General features: G+C 40.5%; 1 protein-coding gene across 1 annotated transcript in view; it reads left to right on the top strand.

The window, feature by feature from the left end:
- Positions 1–416: 416 nt before the first annotated feature.
- The window catches only part of ABHD17C (abhydrolase domain containing 17C, depalmitoylase), a 30,520-nt gene continuing 9,658 nt past the window's right edge, over positions 417–21,278 (top strand). Inside the window, exon 1 of the mRNA XM_063346366.1 lies at positions 417–1,394. Coding sequence (XP_063202436.1) covers positions 859–1,394 — 536 coding nt within the window. The 5' untranslated portion in view covers positions 417–858. The remainder of the gene's footprint in view (positions 1,395–21,278) is intronic.

Below are 21,278 nucleotides of genomic sequence, written 5' to 3'. Positions count from 1 at the left end.
GGGCCGGGCTGGGTACGGCACCTGCGACGGGCGGGCGGGCGGCCCCGCTCCGCGCCCGTAACCCGGAAGCGGTGCGGCTGTGAGGAGGGGAGAGCGCCGGGACATGGCTGCTGCCCGCTCCTGCCTGCGCGCCGCAGCCGGCGTGGCCCTGCCCGCCGCGACGCGCGGCTGAGCCGCGACCTTGCCTTCCCCTTCCTCCTCCTCCTTCTCCTCCCGCCGCCGCTCGGACGCTGCCTGGGCCGGTAGCGCTGAGGGAGGGGGTCCCTTGCTGCCTTGCGGGGGCCGCGGGGCCGGTAGCTGGGTGGAGGCGGGAAGGCGCCGGGGGCCGCTGGGGGTGCCGTGAGGGGGGGGAGGGAAGGAAGGGCCCTGGCCTGCTGCGGCTGCATGAGCCCTGCTGGGGGGGGGCGGCTGCGGGGCGGGGGGCGTCCGCTTCCAGGTCTGGAGTGCTGCGTCGAGCCCTAGGGTCTGGGGATTCATTTTGTAAACGCGCACATGTACGTGTGGCGTGTTTTCTTTGAGGGGACGGTGCTTTAGGGGGTTGCGTTTACCGTCGCATTAGTTGTGGGATTATTTTGCTTCTTAAGGGCTGGTTGGACTTCATTTATATTTTGTGGGGTCGATCTTTTTGTTGGTTTTTTTTTTTGTTGTTCTCTTTTTTTATAAGCACATCTTCAGGCTTTGAAGAGCTGCACTGTTCTTGCTGAACTGCAGTTCCTCCCAGGCTGCCGTTGTTTGCTTTCCGGGAGGGCAGCTGGCGGCCTTGCAGGAAGGTGCTGCAGGTTTGCGCTGGAGGAGGGCCCCGGCTCGGCGTGGTTTCACTCCTTTCCAGCCTAGGTTAGTTTTTCTCCGGCGTCTCTGATGCCAGAACAAGGCCCCAGAATGAACGGTTTCTCTCTGGGCGAGCTCTGCTGGCTCTTCTGCTGCCCGCCTTGCCCCAGCCGCATCGCTGCCAAGCTGGCCTTCCTGCCCCCGGAGCCCACCTACACCGTGCTGCAGCCCGAGCAGCAGCAGCAGGAGGCCGGGGCGGCCGCCGGGGCAGGGACCCCCACGGGATCGGGCACCTGCAGCCTGCACTTGAGTGAGCGGGCGGACTGGCAGTATTCCCAGCGGGAACTGGATGCCGTGGAAGTGTTCTTCTCCCGCACGGCTCGGGATAACAGGCTGGGCTGCATGTTTGTACGTTGTGCCCCCACTGGCCGGTACACGCTGCTCTTCTCGCATGGTAATGCTGTGGACCTGGGCCAGATGTGCAGCTTCTATATTGGCCTTGGCTCCCGCATCAACTGCAACGTCTTCTCTTATGACTACTCTGGCTACGGGGTGAGCACCGGCAAGCCCTCTGAGAAAAACCTGTACGCAGACATTGATGCAGCCTGGCAGGCCCTCAGGACAAGGTAAATGGATATTGGGGACAAGTTATTTCTGTATCTGCGTTTAAGCCTAATAAGTCCAGTGTCTGCACAACTAACCTGCTGAGAGGTGGAGGGGAAGGGTTTGTAGATGGTTTCAGTTATTTCGATGACCTCACCAGATGTTCCATCAACAGCTACAATGTGATTTGCTGGATGGCCTTCATCCTTGGCTTTTTCTAGGTTTAGGGGTTCAGTCAGCTGTACCATTGCACGTCTCCATCTTGAGCAGGATGTAGTGCACTGGTTGCGGTTTGAGTTTGCAGGATGGAAAAAAAACCCTTTTATTCAAGACTTGCCTACTACTGTCTACGCTTAGAGGTAACCCAGTTGAGCCAAAACTTTGACTGAATTTGGTGGTAGCCTAGGATAGTGCTTACCGAGAGGCTGCTGGTGGCCTGTGATGCATCTGGGGTTTCACGCAAGCTTGTACGACATAGACGGCTTTCTCTTTTGGCAACCCAATGACTGTTATCAAATTGGGTAGGGTAGCAGGGTGGAAGGAAGAAGTGTTGACAGGTGGAAGTAGAGCTGGGGCTTCTGCCAGGAGGAGATGCCGAAGTAGGTGGCATCCAAAGGGATGGAGCAGCAATGAGAAGGCTCTGCCAAGGCAGGATGGCATTAGGAACAGGGAGCCCTTGGCTTCTAGGAAATCCTGAACTGCTGCCTCTGGCTCCTTGCTACAGCTGATTTCCACCCCAGGCCTCTGTTGCTTCTTTCGTCCACAGAAACAATGAGCTCCTTTTGCTGTTGCATAAGTGGTTCTTAAAGTAGGACCTCACAGAACATATCCTGGAAGAGAGAGCTTTAAAAAGCTTAAATTATTGCAATGGGGCAAGAGAAAAGAATGATGAATGCTTTCTGTTCTTGGCTCTGGGGTTGTGTAGATGAACTTGGCTAATGTGAAATGGGTATTTAATGTCTATTTTAGCGATACGTGCCGGCTTCAAAAATAGCGACAGGAGTTGTTACTAATTTGGATAATTGGCTTTTCAAGGATCCGGGGATTGGTCAGTCGTGGAGTCCAAACGGCTTTTGACATCGGTCTGCCCAAGTCAACTTAAGAGCAAGGGGGAGAAAGGTGTAGTGGGAAGTTACTGTTTCATAGCATGTGTTCTGTCTGTTTGGTGAGCAAGCCAGATTCTGCGTTCATTTTCCAGGACACTCAAACCACAAAAATAAAACCAAACAAAAAAAAAACCACCACAACACAAATTTTGCTTGAATATAAATAATATGGTTTTATGTAAAGAAGTAATTTTTATATGGTGCATGCAGAAAAAAATATTAAATGCAGCTATTATGCATGTGGATGATGTAAATAAGGTTTAAGGGAGGAAAAGTGCTATGTCTAAGCTAAGCATAGTTAATATTTGTCCTTCAGTTGCTGTGTTTTCTGTTTCACTTAATGTTTAGTTGATGATATTTTTTCATGAAAGCCTTGTAGACCTCTGAAAAAGTGCTTTCACATCTGCCTGGAAGTTCTCCTGTCTTGGCAGGCATGGAGTATGTGTTTAAGATCTACAAAGATCCAGAAGCAAGTGGTTCTTTCACTTAAATGTTTTGAGAAGCCTGACCCAGTGATGCCAACAGGTGCCCAGCTTGCTCTGAGAAAATTGGGCTGTTAAATTGTGACTGGAGGAAATTTATAGTTTTATAGTAGAGTCCTTTCTGTGGTTTATACAAGATCTAGGTTCCGCTTCCCTCCTTAAATTGAGGGGATGAAATTTGCCAGCTCTTCCTTTGCCATGTTTGTAACCCCCACCTTGTAGTGCTACCTTGGGAGTACTTGGTAGAGTAGTTGTGTTATCATTGGTTAGATTTTCAGGAGCCAAAGGAAATACTACAGTATTCTGGGTGCGCGGCAAAGAAATTGGTTACTGTAAAATGTAAGCTTAAAACAAAAAAAATATTAATCAATTCTCTGTATTAACAGATGACTGTCTTCATAACAGGTATGAGCCAAAACAATAGCCTTTGTGGTGATGAATTCTCTAAGCAGTAGCGTGAACTTTACGAGACTGATAATTTCTTAGCCCTTTTTAATAAGTCCAAGTGGCTCACAATTAAGTGAAATGTTCTGCTGTAAAAATACAAGTCTGCCTCCTGAGGTAAAGTGTCATATTATGCCATTTCTGCTGCAGTAGTTCATTGGTAGCTTCCAAGAGTTTGTGTATGCTTTCATTCTTAATGCAAATTCCTAACACTTGGCCTATAGTCATAGGGTGGTGAACTGTAATGCAGAGTTAAAAGGGCAGTCTTAAAATAGGAGAGGTTTACTATGCCATCGAAAGCATTTAGTCATCTGTGCTAAGTTCTGTGGGAAGCTGTTGCTCTTCTGAATCCACCAGACGTTCCACCTGGCAGGAGAAAGGAATCATTAAAATGTTGGAAGTCTAAGATTCTTTCTTTCTTTTTTTCTTTTTCTTTCTTTCTTTCTTTCTTTGTGCCTGTGAAGTACCAATGATACTTGTCAAAGGGTAATTTATCACTGTATTTTGGAAGTTGCTCGAAGTAAGGCGGGAATTAATCCTACACCTGGACAAAACAGGTTGCCTGTTTTAGAATTTTAGAAATGATGGTTGGCTGACTGGTTGCAAACTTGGCTGCAGATTTTGACTGTGTTTTTTTTTCAAGGTACTGAAATGAGGATCTTGCTATCACGTACACATTTAGGTGTCTAACCTTACATAACAAATGATTATAAAACAATCTTATAAACAGTAGGTGAAAAATCATTGAGTTTTTTTGTTCGGTTTCAATTATCAGCCTGTCTTTGGAGAATCGGTGTCAACTCTTCTCCGTTCTTTTAGTCTTTGTAAAGAGTAACTTATTTTCCTTAATTTTAATCAAATGAGTATCTCTCCTCATGAATAAAATATACTCTTAAATTATAATTTTACTAATTATTAAGTTTGAATGCTAACTGTCTTTCAGCCCAGGTAAAGATGTTGACATATTTTATTCCCTTGAAATGAGTTTTTATAGATGTTCTTTCAGAGGTCTGACTGTAGCATTGGTTACTCTAGCTCCAATATCAAGTATTACTCAGTAATTAATTTGGGCTTTTATATATATTTATTTCCACTTGATTAACAAATTTCCATCTGGTATCTAAATGTTACTCAAAAAGAATCTTCTGTTTCATTGCTTCAGACGACATTTTTTTTTGAGTGTTTTATTTTCGGCAGGTTGGTCTGTTTCTGTTCTGTTTGTTCCAAAACCAGATTGAAGAGAAGCTCTGTTGGACTCTGTCTTCTCACATGGTCCATATGGTTTTAAGTTGCTGCTTTTTATTGAGATGTGATTAACTCTTATCCTAATATCTGATGGAATTAGTACAACATCTGCACAAAATGACTTGATTGTCGTCCTCCTCCCCCCCGCTTTCCTGAATTCCATATGGAAAGGTTGAACTTTCTAACACTTTTACATTAAGACAATGTACAACACTTAAAAACAGGATACACGCTTAGGGTTTGGGTACAGTGCTTAAGCACAAAACCATGACTGCGTTGTTGATTGCATGCTATTTGTATTAAAATCAATTTATTTGTTCTCGAAAAATTTGGAGAGGATTTGTGAAATGTTTTAAAATCCCAGTCAAATGAAAGAAGACACTGCTTTCCCGCTCTCTCTGCTCCTCCGGTAGAGTATCAAAGAGGGGACCCTATTACTTCATCTTTTGGATATTGAAACGAGGTGAAGGAAATGTACTTAATAAATACCTTAGAAGAGCTGTTGTTGCATTTAACAAAATATAGCTTGTTTTTTCATGGTGCACAATATAAACTAGTGTATTCTGTTTCTGTTTAAGCTTTTGATAAATGACAGATGTTATTTTAATGTTTAAAACATTCATTCTCAAAACACATACATTGGAATTTGTCTTGCAGTCCATAGGACAGCATTGGTTCACTTCCATTTTTCATTGAGCTTCTCAGTCAATATGGCATGATGAGAGGAATTGAATTGTGAAATGATGTAGTAAAATGCAAGGATTTTTGTTCAATGGATAGCAGAGAGTTCAGAATGTTTACACAGTTTCTTAAACTTATTCCTCAAATTTAATGTTAAAAACAAAAAACCCAAACTTTTTATTATATTGGAATTTTATTATTTGTGGTGCTGATTTTAAGTCTCCTCTTATTGCTGTTTCCTTTGCAGGAGTTGATGGGAAAGTGTTACAGTTTTCATTTGAGAAAAATTAGGAAACAGACCTCACTGGATTAGACCAGAGTGATAACTAATGTGCTGAGGTTGTGTCAGTTTAGTTTGTCTCCATTCTGATCTGCTGAAGCGGTTACAGCTTTCTAGGTGAATGATAGCTCCAGGGGGTTTTACCTTGATTTATCAAAATAGTCAATTTCTACTTTAATTTCCTCTGCAACAGAATCTTCTTTCACTAGCACTGTGTTTTCTAATCCGAGTTCTTTAGATTGACTATTTAGAGGTTTTGGTAACAAGTTACCAACTAAGTTCCTGTCGTGGCCAAAGGCAGTGCCTGGCAGAGGCACTGCTGTCCTGCAGTAACAGCGTTCCCCTTGTGCACGGGGCATCACTTGGGAGATTTTTCTTGTCGTTGACTTTGATAGGGTATTTCCCACTCCCACTTTTTTTAATGAAGTCGATACGGTGTCTGCAAAGGATTGTTTAAAGAGACTGTTCTCTAAAACTGAACTTTCTCTACCTGCCATGGTCAGTACTTAAAAAAAAAAAAAAAAAAAACAAAACGCATACAACTTTGCTCAAAAATAGCAACATACAGAATAGTCTCCTGTTGTTGTCTATGCAATCAGCAGAGATTAATTCAGATGATCAGTGTCCCAGGGACAAATACCAACAACTGTTTAAAACAGGTGCTCTGATGTTCAAAGTTATTCAAGATGTTTACTGAGCTTTGGTGTCCTATTTCATAGCATAGTCACCAAAGTAAAAGTAGTTTTGTTAAATATTTCCCTATTTCTGTCAGGACTGCCAGATCAAAGCCTGTTTTTTTTTAAAAAAAAAAAGATATTTTTTTCTCTTGTCAAGAAGATTTTGCAACGGATGTTATTTGGGAAGAAAAATAAGCTGCGAAAGAGCCTTTGGCTAACAATACTTGTTGTCCTGGGTGTAGATAGTCCTGAAATTCAGCTGCCTGAACCGGAGATGGTGGTTTACCCTGCCGTACAGAGGTTGTAGGACCTGGTTCTCAACATCCTCGGAGCATTGAACACAAATGTTTCTAGAGAACCATGTTGTTAAATCCTACAAGCTGAAGTAACTAAAGGTTTCTGGCTGCTTTCAGCGCTGCTAAATTGCGTGAATTGTATGAGACAGGGAAAGGCAAGGTTTTTCCTACCTCACTCTGGGTGGAGAAGTGTGTTGCCTCTTGAGACTCAGCCGATGGTTGTGACAGGGTGGCTGTTTGACCTGTCCGTGTTGCTGGTCGCTTAGATTTGTTCGGTTTGTTCCTAACAGCAGAGCATGAGCTGGACTGCGTAAACCTCAGTGGTTTTGCTCTGAAGCTAGGGTCAATCTCTAGTCCATCGCAACCTCAAAAACAAAAAAATCCCTACAAAATTCAATCTTTATCCTTTGTTATTTTGCTGTTTTGGAGAGTTTCTAAGTGCTGAGTGAAGTTTATTACTTGTGAACATAAGTAAAAAGAACAAAGAGAAAAAATCCCAGACAATTAGCAATGCTATCCAGGACTTTAGGTACCTGTGAGTATAGGTGGAGAACATTTCAAGCTACAGAAGTGAGTTATCTGCCAGAAACTGGCTTTGTGGGGAAAACTGATGCTTCTTGAGCAAAAGGGTACTTATATTTCCATATCGAATGAAGAAAACAGGTTCGGTTTGGTTTTTTTGGATTTTTTTTTGGCCCTATGATGCTTCCCAATGTGGAGTTAGACTAGTACAAAGCAGTGCCAAGCAATTAGCTGTTTGGAGCCTAACTTTTGTAGCTTATGTCTGAATTTCATATTTTGTTTTAATATATTTGCCTGGTTGAGAGGGCAATGTGATTATAGTAACTGTTAAACCCTGCCCTCAAAACACTTTTAAGCAAAATATCAATAAAATTATTTCCTCAGTTGCATTCTCTGTTTGCTTCTCAAAATTATGTAGCACTAATAAATGAAATGAACAAATAGCATAGCTTTTTTTTTTCCCCTAAAGCCAGTAATAAATTTAATGAATAACTAACAGTCTCTTCTGTCCTTCCTCACAAATATATATCAATTTCAAGGCTGCATTGGCATCAGTTGAAGTTAGTCAAATGATTCTATAAAATAAGCTGCGAATATGTTGTACCTAACTAACGTGCTTGTGCACATAGAGGCTTGCTTTTGGCAATTAGCCCCTAAACAGGGGCAGAAATATTTCCCTGTTGATTAGGAGATAGTTTCAGTTGCCACTGCGCTTGAGACATTGCAGGCACTTATCTGTGTGCAAGACGAGCGGTTCCTTGTGTTTTCTTGAGTCTAGGAAAGGCAGATCTTTACAATTTTTTGAACACTGGTGGCTCTTAAGTGTCTCTTCGTGTTAATTTGAGTATATGTTGACTGTTTATATCGATCTCAAATAGAAATACTTAAGGATTGGGTTTTGTCTAACTCTAAAACCTTGGGTTTGTATGGGCTTGGTTTGTATATTATTGTATACAATAGGTGGACAAACCTCTGGTATCTGTGAGTTGGGGGATAGTAGATAACTGAGCTCACTAGAGACTAGTACTTGTGAACCGAGTAGGCAGTTTCAGTGACCCATTTGCTACTAATTCATCTTGACTGTCCTGCTTTCCAGTTTTTAGACAAATGACTTAGGCTGAGCATGCAAGACCAGTGTTCTATCTGATGATGAAGCTGAATTTCATTCCCGCTCTCAATCTGAGCGTGTTGTTGGTGTGGGTTTTTTAATTTGTCAGGTTTTGTGAGCTATGGAAGTGTATGATTGTAAACCCAGAAAGCCATATGAACGCAGGAATAAAAGTGCTTTTAATAGGAGGCTAGGAATGTAGAATGGGATGAATAGTGCATAGTGTCAGCTTAAGGACTGAGGAACATCTTTGCATTCTTTATTCCAAAGGCTAATTTGAGAAAAATGGGTTATTGTGGCATGTTTGCACATGAGGCTGTGCCACCTGCAAACAATCTCAGAAAGGTGCAAATGTAGGCCAGTTGTATAAGGGCAGTGTTATACTCGCATTATCTATATCCCTATCTTTATTCTATATTTTTTAACCACTTTGTTAGTTTCACAGAACAAAGCTTTTCCTATTGACGTTAAACACTGTGGTTGGATTTGCTGACCATGAGACCAACCAATACAAAGGCACAGAATTGTGCTAAACAGTAGGATCTGGCTCAGTGCCCACCTTCCCACTCTTTGTTTCATGTCTCCTGATGAGCACATGCATGTCTCTGGGAAAAATCCTGAAATCACAAAGTAAATCTGTAACATCTCAACTTTCAAAAAGGGGAATTCCACGTGGGTTCATAAACGAAGAATGATGTTGATGTGGAAAATGAGGTTTTAAGTTAGCACACTTGCCTCAAAGCCCAGAGGGAAGCATTTAAATTATAGATAATCTCAAAGTAAAGTGTTGCCTCTGTTTTTGTTTGTTTTTTTTTTTTTTTAAATCAAAAATTTGTTAGAAGATCTTCATGTATGCTTTCCTGACAGTAATATTACTTACGGTAGAGTCTCTTGAAATTCTTTCTAGGTACACCTTTCAATATGAAAATGCTTTTTTTCAACTGTTAATTTGAAATTAATTGTTGGTTTAGACAGTTTGGGTTATGCTTTTAGGAAGACCTGTGTTACCACACCTGATTAAAAAATCCTCCTTACATACAAAAATGTTACTTTAAGAACTTTGAATCTTGTGGGCCTTGTTTATAAGCCAAGGCATGTTGCTGAAGCAAGCTGCATACATCAGTGCCTGGCAAATAACCCTTCTCAAGGAATGTGGTGTCAGATTTTTATTTTTTTTTTTAACAGGATGCTGCCAAATTTCTTAAGATCCTGGTATGTTAGACCAGTTAAGTTTAACTTTTTGACATGGCATGGCCACTTCTTTTTGTGTGCAGCAAATGAACAACTCTGGAATAATGGATAATGGGATCCAACAAGTCTGAAAATTCTGAGACCAACTTCAACATGTTTCTCGGGAAAGCACCCTTTAAATAGTATGGTTTGAAATGTTTTTCTTGTGATAACATTGTTTAGAAAGGGGTTTGCTCTGATTATAGGATCTTTCTGGACATCCCTCCTCTCTGCTGGCTTTTAGTTAGCTTTGCTTTGGATGTTCTCATAGAACTTGAAAAATGGTGTTCAATATCAGCAAAGAAGCAAAAGCAGCTGTATACTTTTTCCAGTGTACAGATAAACTGAGATAAGGTTCAGATTATTTCATCATTATACCATCCATCTTAATGGCTATTTATAGTAAATTAAACAAGGGAATTTATCCTAACTATTACACCATACAGTAAGTTGCAAGCCTTAATAATACACAAAATAAAAGAAAAGCCAACAGTAATACAGGGGGTAGACTTCTGTTAAGCATTTTGCAACCAAAATGGTGTATGGAACCATTTACGCCTTAAAGGAAATTTTGAGTAGTTAACTTGTCCCCTTAAGCATTGGACTGGTTTGTTTGTACAGATCTTAATCTCTGTCCCGTCTCTGTGTAGTCTTCCCCAACATCTGATGAATTTATTTAAGCGGGATGTTGGCTGTACGACAGTCTGGAAGTGGCACCTTTCAAGAAAGTTTTTGAAGCATGTTCTTTGGGGCAAATTTACAAAAAAAAATTTCTCCAGTGTTCTGTTTGTTCTTTACAGATCCATTTCTCACAAAAGTGTGTGTATGTTTTATGTTTTGGGGTGTTGTTTTCTTTTTTTTTCTTTTTTTAAATTGAAGTAGCTAATTTGGTATAATATTTATTTTGGAGGTGTTCCCTGGACAATTCTTACCTTGAGGCAGCTGGTCAAGAGCCAGTCAGCTTCCTCATTCCCTGAAGACTGGAATGTACCTTGACTTGCATTTTAAGTCGTATTACACATTTTCTTCATAGTATTTTTTTGTTGTTCCCTGCTGTAAAAAGCTTGTATATTTTTCTAGTAAAGCATAGTTTTTAATGTGTCTTAATAATATTACAGAAAAAGTTAGTGTTTCAGTCTTGGTATGAGCATCTTATCAAGTTTAACCAAGTGTAGAAGTATCAGAGTTGTAGGAAGAGGTGGGGTAGTGTTTCAGCTACAGTTTTGCTGGTTTTATGCATACTAGTTCATGAACGTGTAACCTTTGCCTCAGACTGGTTAATAATTACACTGTGACTTAGCATACATTGCAGGCATCTCTTCCTGATGCAAGAAGCAGCCTTTGCCTTTCAGGAGTCAGTACAGTAGTTGAAGATATGAAGTGGTGTTTTAACCTGAAGCCTGCCCAGCATGGCTAAAAGCTTTTGACTTTTGCTGAATCTCTGCTAGCTGCCAAACTTCTGTTTCTCAGAAGGGCAGAAACCCTCTGCCCCCTCCTCTGAGCTCTTGCTAATTATCCACGTAGTGTCATTCTCACTTCTAAAGCCCCCTATGCGTAAAACCAGTACAAGTAGTTCTTTATCCTGTTTTTGACATCTGTACTAAAAATCAATCTGATCATGCAGAAACTACTATCTGTGAAGGAATGCAGGCACAAATATAGCTGTCTTTTAAAAGAAGAAATGATTGTAATTTGTATTTGATTTAACAAAGAACAAAGATGACAATGTTCTTGAATATAACTTGGATCCAAACTCTTCATGTAAAAGATAAGATTGTCATAAATTCTCAATGTTCACCCAGTTTTGTAGAGGGTGAGAGATTGGAAAGTCTCCTTGGTTTGAGTTCTTTTCTATCCTTTATTACTCTGCTGAGACTAAGCAAGCTGGTGCCAAATATACCACCCTTCCAAATTGGATGCCCTTCTGTCAAAGCTCATCTAAGATCTGTAGACAGTTTTGTGTAGAACATTGAACAGACTATTGATCTAAATGAGATCTGGCACCTTCCAATTATTTAAGGAAATTTCCCGATCCATCCAAAAGTCCACTTAGTAACGCTCATAATGAGGAACATTAAACGTGAGGATCTTGGATGTTTCTTACCTGGATGTAGTTCTAAACTTGTCACATTTCAGCAGCAGGCGAAACGGAACCAAATATCGTCTCTTCGGTTGGACATTCAGAACAAGTTTCTATTTTTCTTTTTTATTATGAAATGGGTGTTAATTTGGAATAAACTGGGATTTTGAGAAGGAAAGGAGGAACTCAATTTAGCAAGCATTGTTTGTCCTTGGTTACTCTTTTCTTCTGCGATTTGCAGTGCTTCTGGGCAATAGTCTAATGTGAACTGTGTTCTTTCCTGCTCTTCCTTGTAAAACTGATCAGACTTTCTCTTTAAATATTTTTAAAAAGTTCTCATTAAATATTTCTATTTTGCCTCTGTTTTGGAAGCTTTGTGGTACTAGGAGAAAGGGAAACACTGTAGCCAAAACGTTACTATCCACATTGGCATTTGGCCATAATGTAGACATTAATACACCTAGTCTTCCAAGCACTGCACTGTTATCTGTTATTTCAGAAATAGAAACTCCAACATCACAAGACTTCTTTATGCTGTGCTGGTTTATTGGTAGGCTGTTAAGTGCCGGTGTGGCATGTACTGGAATTGCAAACATTTTTTCCTGCATAACCAGTTGTTCTCTAGTCATACTGCAATCAAGTGAAGAGCCTGCTTGCTTTACAAGGACTGCATCACAAATAGAGGCAAATAGAACACTGAATAACGTCATAGGAAGCTGTTTTGCTTTTCCCTTTTATTTTTATTTTTTAAATTTTCTAAGATTCATCTGCAGGTCAGTTTCTGCCTTTAACATCAGCTGAAATAATGCACTTAAGTGATGACATTAACAGTAGTCCTTGCTCCACTGCTAGGCACTTCTGCTGCTTATGGAGTAGCTAACTGTTAATTGGTAAGCATCCTTTTTTTGAGGGGAAAAAGTTGACTAGCATGAAATCTTTCCCCAAAAAGCCTACAAAAGCAATTGGCCCTGTTAACTAGGTATGTTGGCAAAAAACAAAGTATGCAAGAGTGATGTTTGACCATTATTAAAACCTCTTGATTTGCAGTCTGGGCAAAAATGTCTTTTACTCCATAGAAGCTCAGATCATGCCAAATAAGATAGCTGGATAAACTGAACGTATGACGTGGTTTTAGGATTGGATTTTCTGATGTGAGTTTAGAAAAGTTATGAGAAAGTTAGTACTTTTCTAAATGTGCAGAAATACTGTTCCCATTTCTTAGATTAGTGTCTGTTACTTTAAAATAGATAAAATCTACCGATATCTAATGTTTTGCATATAATTAAACACAAACATCTGTTTTGGTAATAAATTACTTTTTTTGTGCTATGTTGTCAAGTTCCTGGAGAGCGCAAAGCAGGTTTCATGAGCGCTCCAACTGAACAGAAGTGCGCAGGAAAAACTTTGACTCTGTGCTAAATTTTATTGTTCACAATTCTAAGTAGTATTTACTGGGAGAAGGGATTTAGCCCCTGGGTTTGTGATGATAAAGGCTTTGGCTAGGAAATTTGATTTTTAAGCTCTGAACTAGTTATCTGTGGTCTGCTGTTTTAGAACATCTGGTACTGTTAATCCTGGTGATTGCTATATATTTTTTTTAATCAGCTTTATATTGACTGTTACTGGAGCCTGAACATTCAGCATCCTAAAAGTTCATTAACGGAACATGCACAAGAGGAAAATGAAGTATAAAACAGTGCAGGTTTAAATATTGGCTTGCTAATGTATAGATTTTGTGGAACAGCAGATCTTTAATCCTGGTAGAGTCAAGTCAGCCCGTCTTTGAGCGACAGGAATGGAAGCACTTGAGGATGCTTAGGAAGAAAGGAATTGATGAGTCTGATTTAAAAGTCAGAGTGCCAATATAAAAATGGCACAGAGAAAGAGAGAACTGTGGCGTTTTCTCGTTTCTGAAAAGATGCTGGAAAATTCTTTTCTAGTAATAGATTGCTTTCATGAAACTACTGTTGTCTTCCATTTGGCCGTTATCTCTCCTGGTATTTTTTAGAATATTTAACGAATCTAGCTGAAAATGGATAATGAGAGAAGGCAGGAGAGACTCATCAGGAGAGTAGTGCTTCTCTGTGAGGCTGTGAATTCACCACTACTTTGAAAGCAGACGCTTAAGTGCATATGGATTCACACTGCAATAAAGCTCAGTCTTTGGAGCAATTATAAAATTGGTGTGTGTTTTTCCTACTTATCTGGGAATGGGGGAAAAATAGAGGTTACAGTATCACTTATCCAAGTAGGATTTCTTCCTATTTATGATTCAGAAGATGTGTCAGTGCAGAGGAATCACCAATTGTTCTGTTTTTTAAATCAAAAAAACCCACTGCCTTTCTTCTTTAAATCTGTGGAAATGGTTAGAGTAACTCAAACATGAAATATTTCCAGAGAATTGAAGAGGACTATCCAAGCAGGATGTGTAGTCTTCTGGATAACATGGGCCATGACACTTCTTCGCTTGGCTTCTGCATAGAGCACATCAGTGTTTATGAGGTATTGCATATCTTTGAGAGGAGCCCAGTCGTATTTAATAACTTTGTTTGCCCTTCTGCAGTGCTTGAGCATATTAATATCAGTATATAAGGGAAGGAGAAAGCCTGCTGCCAGCTGAGTCATCTTCATATAATGCTAGCTGATAAAAAATTCATATACTGGAGACAGATGCAGTCATCTGCTGTTGGTCCTTTTTAGGAAATTGGACCAGTTCATTGGTACTAATGACTTTTGTATCAGGACCTCTTGGCCATTCTTGTCCTCCATCCTGCCTTTCTGACCTCTTGTCGCCTTTCTGTCGGAGACTCTCAGATCACTGCCAGGGCTATGCTGATGCTTCTGGATGGGAAGAAATGATGTATCCAGTTTGTCTGGCCTTATCCCCTCCAGCTCCCGTGTAATCCTCTTGGACTCTGGCTTTGGTGCTCTGTGGGAGAGACTGCGTTCAGATTTCCAGGGGTCTTGGAAGAACGGTGTGAAAATGGCTTTAACTTTGTCTGCTGTAATAGGATTTCGGATACAAGCACCTGCTGTTTGTTGAGACTGGTCAACTTTTTCTCTGTTCTCCTCTGTTAGTGTTATGAGCGTAATACTTGAATCTTTTTTTTTTTAATCAGCTTGTTTTCAGGATATAGTTACGAATGTCTGTAGGTGACGTAAGCAAAATGCTGTATCAATGCCACGCATTTCACATTTAATGGCTTGTAAGCTGTATCAAAGAATCATAGCAAAACTAGTCATTTAATGCTGTTAATCTTTGAAAACATTAGGTTATGTGTAAAACCTGTAGATGAAATAGCTTTTACTTAGAGACTGAGGCTTAAATAAAATTATAATAAATAGGTGGAAGAGAATGCAAAAGAAAGGCAAGAATGGAAAAAAACCCGAAAAACAGCAAAACCAAACAAACCACAAAACAGAAATCCCGCACACAAAAGAAAAAGTTAAATAGTTTCCTCTTAAGTCAGCGGTGGGAGGAGACCTGGGTAGTTCCAGGGCCGAGCCCTGTAGGTATCACCGATTTTTGAGTGGTCTGCTTTGAATTTTTTTTTTCATCTAGCCTTCCTAATGTTTGTCTCCAAAGGATTAATTCCAGCTTAGCAAACCATTTAATTCTTCTAGAGCATGTGGGCAATTGCCTTCAGCGGAATTTACATATACTTTTGTTTTAAGATTTTCAGGTTGGCAATACCTTTTTTATTAAGTTATAGCGTCTAGAGCTAATCAGCTGTTTAAACCTGGAAGTGTGAAATTTTAGGTGAGCTTTGCAGTTTGACTACAATTCAGGGTTAGTCTTGTTTTCTTTATGTGCTTACACAGTGAGAACTGTATTTTTCAGAAACTACAGCCTGTTACATTTAAAGAAAACTGAACTGGTTCCGTTTCTTTTTGTCTTGCCTGTTCTGGTTTGTGCGCTGCAGGAGTTATTCCCCGCTTTGGGAGCAGCTGAGCTGTACCTGGCGAAAGGGTGGAAATGCAGGAGGTGGGTGGAGCAGGCAGCAGCTCGGGTCAAAAGCCACCGCTTTCCTTCTCTGATAAGTAATCCCAGCTCCTCCGTCAGAGGCTGAAGCCTTGCGTAGCTCATGGCAATTAGTGCTGCGGTAGGATGGCCTTAAACTATTGGGTGGTGCCATAGTGTGTAGAGGTGAGGAAAATATATCGGAAAGAAGTTAATTTAGTTTTTGATGTGGAGTGCAGGGTAAGTGCAGTGCTCCAAGATAGAGGTGTCAGAGGCGCTCCAATAAGCAGATGGGAGTACTAAAAGAATAATATAGTGCTCCCGAACAAAAATGCTTTGAGAACTGTTGGAGAGCAGCAAGATCGCTTCCTCCGGGCTTGTAAACCCTCAATCGCCCAGTGCTGAGCCAAGGATGGCGAGGAGGGTTATGTGATGGGCTTGGGAGGTGAGCCAGAATGCACTGGCTCACTGTGAATTTTCAGCCTCAGGAGTAAGGCAAGGCTCTCCAGTTTGGAAATAACTGCAATCTGAGAAACAGCTATGAAAGCACAAAACTTGTGGGAATGCATAACCAGTGTTAATATTTGCACTCGGGTTTTTGACATTTCCTATGGAATCAGAGGACACTTTATTTCAAGCACAGTTTCTCTGTTAGTTGACACATACTTGTTTTACCCGAAGTCTTTATATAAAAAGATACTGTGTTTAGGTACGTGGATATCGTGAAATCTTTCTTGTTCTTCGTAACAACCCTTATGGGAGTACAATTTTAGGGAATAGTATTCTGGTTTTGAGCGCAGGATATGTAAAGTGAAAGTGCAGGATTTTTGCAACAGTAAAAGGATTGTGAAAGTTTTAATGTCTTGTTGTTAAATGCTGTGAGGAGCGTGCTCATCTGTCTTAGCTCTGCTGCATTACAAAATACAGAGTACGATGGGTGCAGCTGAAATAAAAATACCACAGCAGGTTAGAGATGAGATACAAGCTGGGGGTGAAGGTAATGAATTCCTCACGCCAGAAGATACTACTAACTGAGCTTCTCTGTGAAAGCAACAGAATTTTATCTGCTGTCTCAGGTTATTTAAATGTACCTCAGAGACTGGCAATATAAATTTTGTATACTGGTTACAGTAAAGAATATATAATAGAATGTAGCTGACTGAGTTTTTTTTTTAATTATTGATGCTGTGGTCAATCAAGACAGATCTTAGTCGCCAGTAAAGGTTTCCTGTAAATAAAGCTTAAGACTTTTGTATTCCACGTTTATTTGCTAAAGAGCATCTTAATTAAATGCAAAATACTTTGTTACAGTTAACTCCAGTGCTCTACTTTTAAAATAACTGGAGTGAGAGATTCATTTTAGTATGCCATCTACCTGTTGTGTCTTGGGACTAAATGGTGTAAATCAAGATTGCTCTAAGAAAGTGCTTTGAGAGAATCACAGCATGGCAGGGGTTGGAAGGGACCTCTGGAGATCATCTAGTCCAGCCCCCTGCCAGAGCAGGGTCACCCAGAGCAGGTCACACAGGAACGTGTCCAGGGGGGTTCTGAATGTCTCCAGAGACGGAGACTCCACCACCTCTCTGGGCAGCCTGTGCCAGGGCTCTGCCACCCTCAAAGGAAAGAAGTTCCTCCTCATGTTTAGGTGGACCTTCCTATGGTCAAGTTTGTGCCCGTTACCTCTTGTCCTGTCCCTGGGCACCACTGAAAAGAGTCTGGCCCCACCCTCCTGACACCCACCCTTTAAGTACTTATAAGTGTCGATAAGATCCCCCCCTCGGTTGTCTTTTTTCCAGAATAAAAAGACCCAAATCCCTCAGCCTTTCTTCATAAGAGAGGTGTTCCAGTCCCCTAATCGTCAGAAGCAAGAAACTATGAAGAGTAGAGAGCACGTGTATGTCTTCAAAACCATAACCTTGTGACACAGTGCTGGCCTCAGAACTCTAGTTGATTTCTAAGGTTGCTAAAGCAAAGAAAGTTGGGGGGGTGGGAATTAGGTTTGAATGTACCCATGTGTTTAACTCCTGTTACTGCTACTAACTTCTTGTCTTTCAATTTACAGCGTGTTTGGACTGCTTTTGCCCCTGTGATTAGGGAAATAAAATAAACCCCCAACGTTTAGGGGGGTTTATTTAGGAATTCATTTAGGAAAGTGTTCCCTTCATCTCCTTGCATGAATGCGCACTGAATATTGGAGTGTAATTCACCTCTTGTCATAAAGTACTGGTATGATAAAGGTAGGAGTGCAAACAAAGGCTGATTTTTGTTGGATGTCCTGCAAGCATCTGGTTTTGTTTGTCAGTGGCCTTCTCGCTAACTTCCACTCCCTATGAAAGAATTAATGAATGTAGAGGCAAAGTTACTCTGTTCTTATATCAGCGTGCCCATGGCACAACTTTCTGCTTAAATTTCAATGCATGTTTAATGAAAACTCTTGTTTCCTCATTCCCTGCTGTCTGGAGGAAAAAAAAAAACCAAAAACAGCAAACCCTCAGTCAGGCAGAAGCAACTGTTCCAAATCTGTTTGTTGTTTATACGTACAACTGCTATTTCATGTGGTAGACAAATGAGCAACCTAACATAAACCAAACACCAAAATTTAGTGTTCTGGGTCATTGTGGTGGTGAAAAGTCATGTTGTAAATACAGCTGAGCTCTTAGTACAAGAGAAAACAGAGGTGGTTTTACTTTGTCACTCCTTTTAAAAAAAAAAAAAAAAAAAAATTATCTGCAAGCACAGATTGCATATTTTCTGCCCATTCTGTCTTCTGTATGACAGTGTTTTGCTACTGTTCAGCTAGCTTGGAAGAGATTTCTTCCAGAACACAAGTTTGCAGAAGTCTCCTTTCCTGGCTGATGATGCGTACCATCTATTATTTTTGTATGCTCTGATAGCTCACTTCCCATTTGACTGTTAGTTCTGAAAAATGCTTGAAAAATTAGAATGGATAAGTGCACTTGTCAGACAGTCTCTGCTGTGAGATCACTAACTCCAAGTGGTTGTGAGGCTGGAGCCTGATTTATGAGTAACAGAAGATGGACCGCAGACCAGACCTGCTGCTTGGCTGTGGTGGGAAGCTGGCTCAAGAATGGGTGGTGCAGGACAAGCAAGGCGAAGTGCTGCAACGGTGTGGTATGAAATATCCCAACAAAACGGATGTAGAAGGGGCAGAAGAAACTCACTTGCAGCAGTGAAGCTGGGGAAAAAAGGAGGGGAATGGATTTACTGTTCAAGAGTGCTTGATTTTGCTTCGAGTCCTGAGCAGAAGTGCTTTAGTTAGAGAAGGTGTTTTTCCACTTTGAAACATGACATCTTCAGGAGCCGATGTTCAAGGCAGATGAACACAAGGTAATTTAAGGTGGCATTTGAAAAAGGCGCAATTTTTTTTAGATTAACTGGTATTTTTTGGATATTATTTAAAAAAAAAAAAACAAAAGACACTCAACGAACACTCCAAATCTACTCAGTGTAGGTTAGCATAATTCACTTAATTTAAAATGTAATGTTATTACAGTTTGTAGCAGAGAATGCCATGAAATAGCCTTTCTTTACCTGCCCTGGTTGTTCAGGGCAAACTCGCAGTGGCTTCACGACTCGACAGCATGTAGATCATCTGGTTTTTTTCTCATGGTTGCTTGAGCTCGCTAGTGATATTTAATATCCTTGTTAGGGCTTGGTTGAACTTTGAGCACAGTTCTCGGTATTTGATAACAGGTCGCTGGTTATCACAAGACAGTAGTCAAGAAGCAGTTGTAGTGATTCATGTTTTTGTATAATTAAAGTTACTGCAATGCAAGTGATCATTTTAAGAAGTGCCTAGAAGTTGCTTTCATTAGTTCCATTTATATGAAAAGAAGAGCTGGTGCATCACTGGAATAGTGCTACAATCACATAGTCCAGCAAGGCTGTAGTAGTGTGGTATTTGCAAATAATGAACTTGCAAAATAGCCTTTAAGAGGGCATTTTCAAGAGTCATAGGTTCATTCTGTAACTCCAGTATTAGCCTATATTGATTAGCACTGAGGTTTCTCCATAGTGTAACCAAGTAACTATCAGGTGTGGCAGTAAAATAATAGCGTTATAAACCCGTGGCAGGTTCCTTGATTAAATTTCTCTGGCAGCCAGTGAAATTATTTTGAGTGTGAACATATTTGTGGAATTATTTGTCTGCTCCTGTGACAGTGTGCTGGGATATATGCCAAAAAAAATTCTTTTTTTTTTTTTTTGTAGCTTCATAAACCAGAATATGTAAACCATTTTTGGCTCGTGCTACAATGAAAATGCGAAGTCAAAGAGAGTCTGATGTACCTGAACTTGAATCACATAGTACTTGTAGACTTGGACAGGAACGAGGCATAGGGGGAAGAAGACATTGCATAATTTAAATAATCAGTGTCTAATGTGCTCAGTAAAACTGAAGAATTTTAGACCTATGCTTGTGTGAAATCAAGGAAACTGGAGTGAGAAACTGGCGCAGGGACTCTTGCTGTGTGCCAGGGTTTCCTGTGAATCTTGAAAAAATTCTGATTTTTCTCATTTGACAGTTGATGTTATGGTTAACACCAAAAATCCTTAATCTAATGCCTCGCTCTCAATTTAGTGTTGGCATTTAGGCTGAAAATCTGCTGTGATTTCTGTGGTATTTTGGCTGACATGCTGGAGTGGTACTTGCTGAAGCACAATGTGAAATTCAGTGTTTTGTTCTGATACTGTAAATCACTTGCAATAATCCAAACTTCTCTTTTTTTTTTTTAACATGAAGGTCCTACAACATAAATTTTTGTTCAAGATATGCGGTCTCTGTGTGGGGTTTTTACTTTATTGGGGATTTTCTGGTTTTCCTTTCTACTGCCAAAATTAGATTTTTAGATTCATACTGGATTAAATAACCACTTATTTCTGAAAATGTAGATCCATATCTTATGGAAGAGTATAGTAATGCTATAGAAAAACCTATTTGTGTTTCTTAACAAGCGATCTAAATTCCCCTGGATTATAAATTTAGAGGTAATGCATTTTGAAAAGGAAACAAATACTACGTTATGACAAATGGGTTTGTGTAAGCAGGAAGAAACAGACTTGAAGAATAGCCTGTGAAGGTCATGTAACTGAGGACACATATGTTCTACTAAAGTACTCTAGAAGTCACTACTGCCTCCAGATGTGGCGTGGTTTGTGTCGCTCTTGAGCATGCTGGATTTTCTGTGTGTCTTGGAAATGAATCGTTTCGTTGTGGTGTTTCCCTTGAGAGGGGAGTGCACAGTTTCAAACTGTCTTCTTGCAAGAAGGAACGAGCCAGTTACCTGGTTTTCCTGGCCTTTTACCTTTATATGCTGTGTTTTAAGGAAAATTTGACCACCAGTAGCTGCCTTAGTTTAGTAGCAGTTAGACAGCAGGTCTTGACAGCATTATGAAATGGGGTTTCTGTAGTCAAAATGCTCTGCCTGGGTAGCTACAGTGACTGGTTTTGAGAACTGATTTGTTGTTGTTGCCATATCCGTGCTGTTCTATCTGCTTTCCAGTTTAAGTAAGGGATATTGGAACAACAAATACCGTAAAACTTCAAAACTGAAAATATAAGCTGTGTTTAACTTCACTGATTCAGTAAGCCTGAAAAAAGAACTGGCCTCATTAATGAATATGTATTTAGCACCTTTGAGGATTGGCACAGATGCTGTAACTTTGGCCGAGAGCACTGCAGGGCTTCAGCTGTGTGACACATCTGTGGTCCCCGCAGCGGTGTTCCACTGCCGCTTTCAACAGAGTAAAAATAGCAACGGTAAGCTTTCCTTCTC

The sequence above is a fragment of the Chroicocephalus ridibundus genome, chromosome 9 (assembly GCF_963924245.1).
Source record: "Chroicocephalus ridibundus chromosome 9, bChrRid1.1, whole genome shotgun sequence".
Lineage (NCBI taxonomy): Eukaryota > Metazoa > Chordata > Aves > Charadriiformes > Laridae > Chroicocephalus > Chroicocephalus ridibundus.
Note: the sequence above shows the minus strand (reverse complement) of the source record. Positions and strands in the feature narration are given on the sequence as shown.